We start from the raw sequence: 2894 nt of genomic DNA on the forward strand, positions 1-2894 counted from the left end.
GTGACATGACAAACATAAAGTAATGATAAGAAATCTCTATCACTACACTTACTTCAAGTATGAATCGGTATCCTTACAATTGCTAAGCACATACCATTTAGCCCTTGCAAAAAGATTTTCATCAAGTGTTACCAATTTCGCTGCACCCAACGGTCGGACTCGTTGACTGAACACATCCAACTCTTCTTCCTTTTCTTCTCGGCCGACGTCAGTACTTCTCTCGGCACGATTCCATCTTGTCTCAATATCATGAAGATACATTGAGCAAAAGGTCAAGCACTCATTAGCGACGTAGCACTCGGCAATTGAGCCCTCCGGTCGCGCTTTGTTCCGCACATACCTCTTATATCTACCAAGTGTCCTTTCAATTGGATACATCCAACGATATTGCACAGGTCCCGCAAGCTCAGCCTCTCGAGGTAAATGAATTGCTACATGGACCATAATGTCAAAAAACGCAGGTGGAAATATTTGTTCCAACTTGCACAAGATTATGACAATGTTGTCCTTCATTTGCTTCAAGACATCTACTTTCAATGTCCGTGCACACAACTGCTTAAAAAAAGTACTCAACTCAGTAAACGTTGTTTGTATTTCAGGCTTTACATACCCACGGATTGCAACAGGAAGTAAGCGTTGTAAGAAGACATGAGAATCGTGGCTTTTCATTCCCGAAAGCTTGCCGGGCAGCTTGTTCACACACCGACCGATGTTAGATGCATACCCATCTGGAAACTTAACTCCTTTCAACCAATCACACAACCTTTTCTTTTGATCTCTTGTCAAAGTATACTTTGCAAGTGGCATTTTCGCCTTTGCACCATTTCCCTGCAAATGCAATTCCTTACGAATACCCATCTCATGCAAATCTAATCGTGACTTGTATGTGTCCTTTGTCTTCCCATCAATATTCATCAATGTACCTAATACACTGTCGCATATGTTCTTCTCGATATGCATTACATCTAAATTGTGCCTTAGTTTTAATGTTGACCAGTAAGGTAACTCAAAGAAAATACTCTTCTTCGTCCAATTCAACTCATCATTTGGGCGCTTTCTCTTTGTCCCACTTCCTTTTCCAAGCTGCACACCTGTAACGCGATCGAGTTGCCGCAACAGCTCATCTTTTGACAATTCTTTAGGTGCTAATCTATGCTCCTCAGTACCATCGAACAATTCTCCTTTTCGGCGCCATATATGACTTCTAGGAAGCCACCTACGATGACCCATGTAACACGTCTTATTCCCATACTTCAATCTCTTGAACGTTGTATTCTTGTTACACACCGGGCATGCAAGACTTCCCTTGGTAGACCACCTAGACAAGTTTCCATACGCAGGAAAGTCATTTATTGTCCACAGTAATGCTGCATGTAATTTAAATGTCTCTTTCGTCGATGCATCGTAAGTGCTTATGCCTTCATCCCACAATTCATGCAAATCATCAATCAACGGCCGCAAATAAACATCAATCTCGTTTCCGGGGGCCATGGGTCCAGGGATAAGTAATGCCAATATCAAATTTGGAGCCTTCATACACATCCACGGAGGTAAATTGTACGGTGCTAATACTACTGGCCACATACTGTATGATGTACTCATATTACCAAATGGGTTGAAACCATCACTTGCCAAACCAAGTCGCACGTTGCGGGAATCACTAGCAAACCAGTCATGTTCCTTATCAAACTCTTTCTATGCAATGGAATCGGCCGGGTGTCTGAGAGTGTTGCCGTCATCTTCTCGTCCATCTTTGTGCCACCTCATTTGTTTGGCTATATCTTTCGATGTGAACAACCGTTGCAACCTCGGTTTTATTGGAAAATACCGCAAGACTTTCTGAGGAATTTTCTTACTGCTACCTTTGACAATACTCCATCTTGAAGTGTTGCATTTTGGGCATTTATCTTCATCAGCATGTTCCTTCCAGAATAGTACATAGTCATTCTTGCATGCATGTATCAACTCATAACCAATACCCAAGTCTCGGGTCCACCGTGTTGCTTCTCTATATGATTGTGGCAAGGTCTCTCCATCTGGAAGGGCCCCCTTTATCAAGTCAATCATCATATCGAATGCCTTGTTAGTCATGTTGCAAATCGCCTTTATATGAAGCATCTTCAAAATGAAAGAGATTTTTGAAATTTTCTTACAGCCTGGATAAAGTTCTTTCAGGCCATCTACACATAATCGGTCAAAAGATGTTCTTGGCAATTGATCGTCGGTTGTGGAACCTTGAGCAGCAGAGGACTCGCCTATGTTAGCATTGTAGAATGTCCCCATACGCACATCACCTAACAATTCTTCAACCTCATCAATCTCATCTACCGTTTCATTCACACCCACAGATTGCGAGTTGCCAGTAACATTTACCCTACACGGATCTTCTTCCCCGTGGAATATCCATCGAGTGTAGTTAGTGTCAATTCCATGCACATACAAGTGATGCTCTACCAAGTCAATATGATGAAAATATTTGTTTCCACATTTACGACATGGACACTTTGTCTCACCATCTACCCCTACACAATTATTGGCCATTCTTATGAATTCTTCAACACCAGCCTGATATCTATCCGAACATCGAGTAGGTTCTCGCATCCAACTCCGATCCATCTTGATGTCTCTATAACTATTTACTCTTCGCCTACATTAATGCCCAAGTCACAAGAATACCAATAGGAAATGATTTAGGAGAATGAAAAAAAAAAAGAGAATGACAACTTATGTCAAAATCATTAAAGAGATAATGAAAAAGAGTGACAAACAAAGCCGATGATTTTAATGCACACTCGACAAGTGCTTCAATGGAGCAAGTCATTTGAGCTTGTTGGAGGGTTTTAGCCTTCTCAAATAGGTAAATGTGGTTTGAACACACACGATTAACTACGATG

The 2894-nt window shown here is 41.4% G+C and overlaps 1 protein-coding gene across 1 annotated transcript; it reads right to left on the reverse strand.

The window, feature by feature from the left end:
* Window positions 1-1695: 1695 nt before the first annotated feature.
* Window positions 1696-2616, reverse strand: LOC133871538 (uncharacterized). Its single transcript, XM_062308972.1, has one exon. It carries the CDS (start codon window positions 2614-2616, stop codon window positions 1696-1698), a length of 921 nt encoding a protein of 306 aa, XP_062164956.1.
* Between the last annotated feature and the right edge of the window lie 278 nt (window positions 2617-2894).

Source organism: Alnus glutinosa, chromosome 6 (genome assembly GCF_958979055.1).
Source record: "Alnus glutinosa chromosome 6, dhAlnGlut1.1, whole genome shotgun sequence".
NCBI lineage: Eukaryota > Viridiplantae > Streptophyta > Magnoliopsida > Fagales > Betulaceae > Alnus > Alnus glutinosa.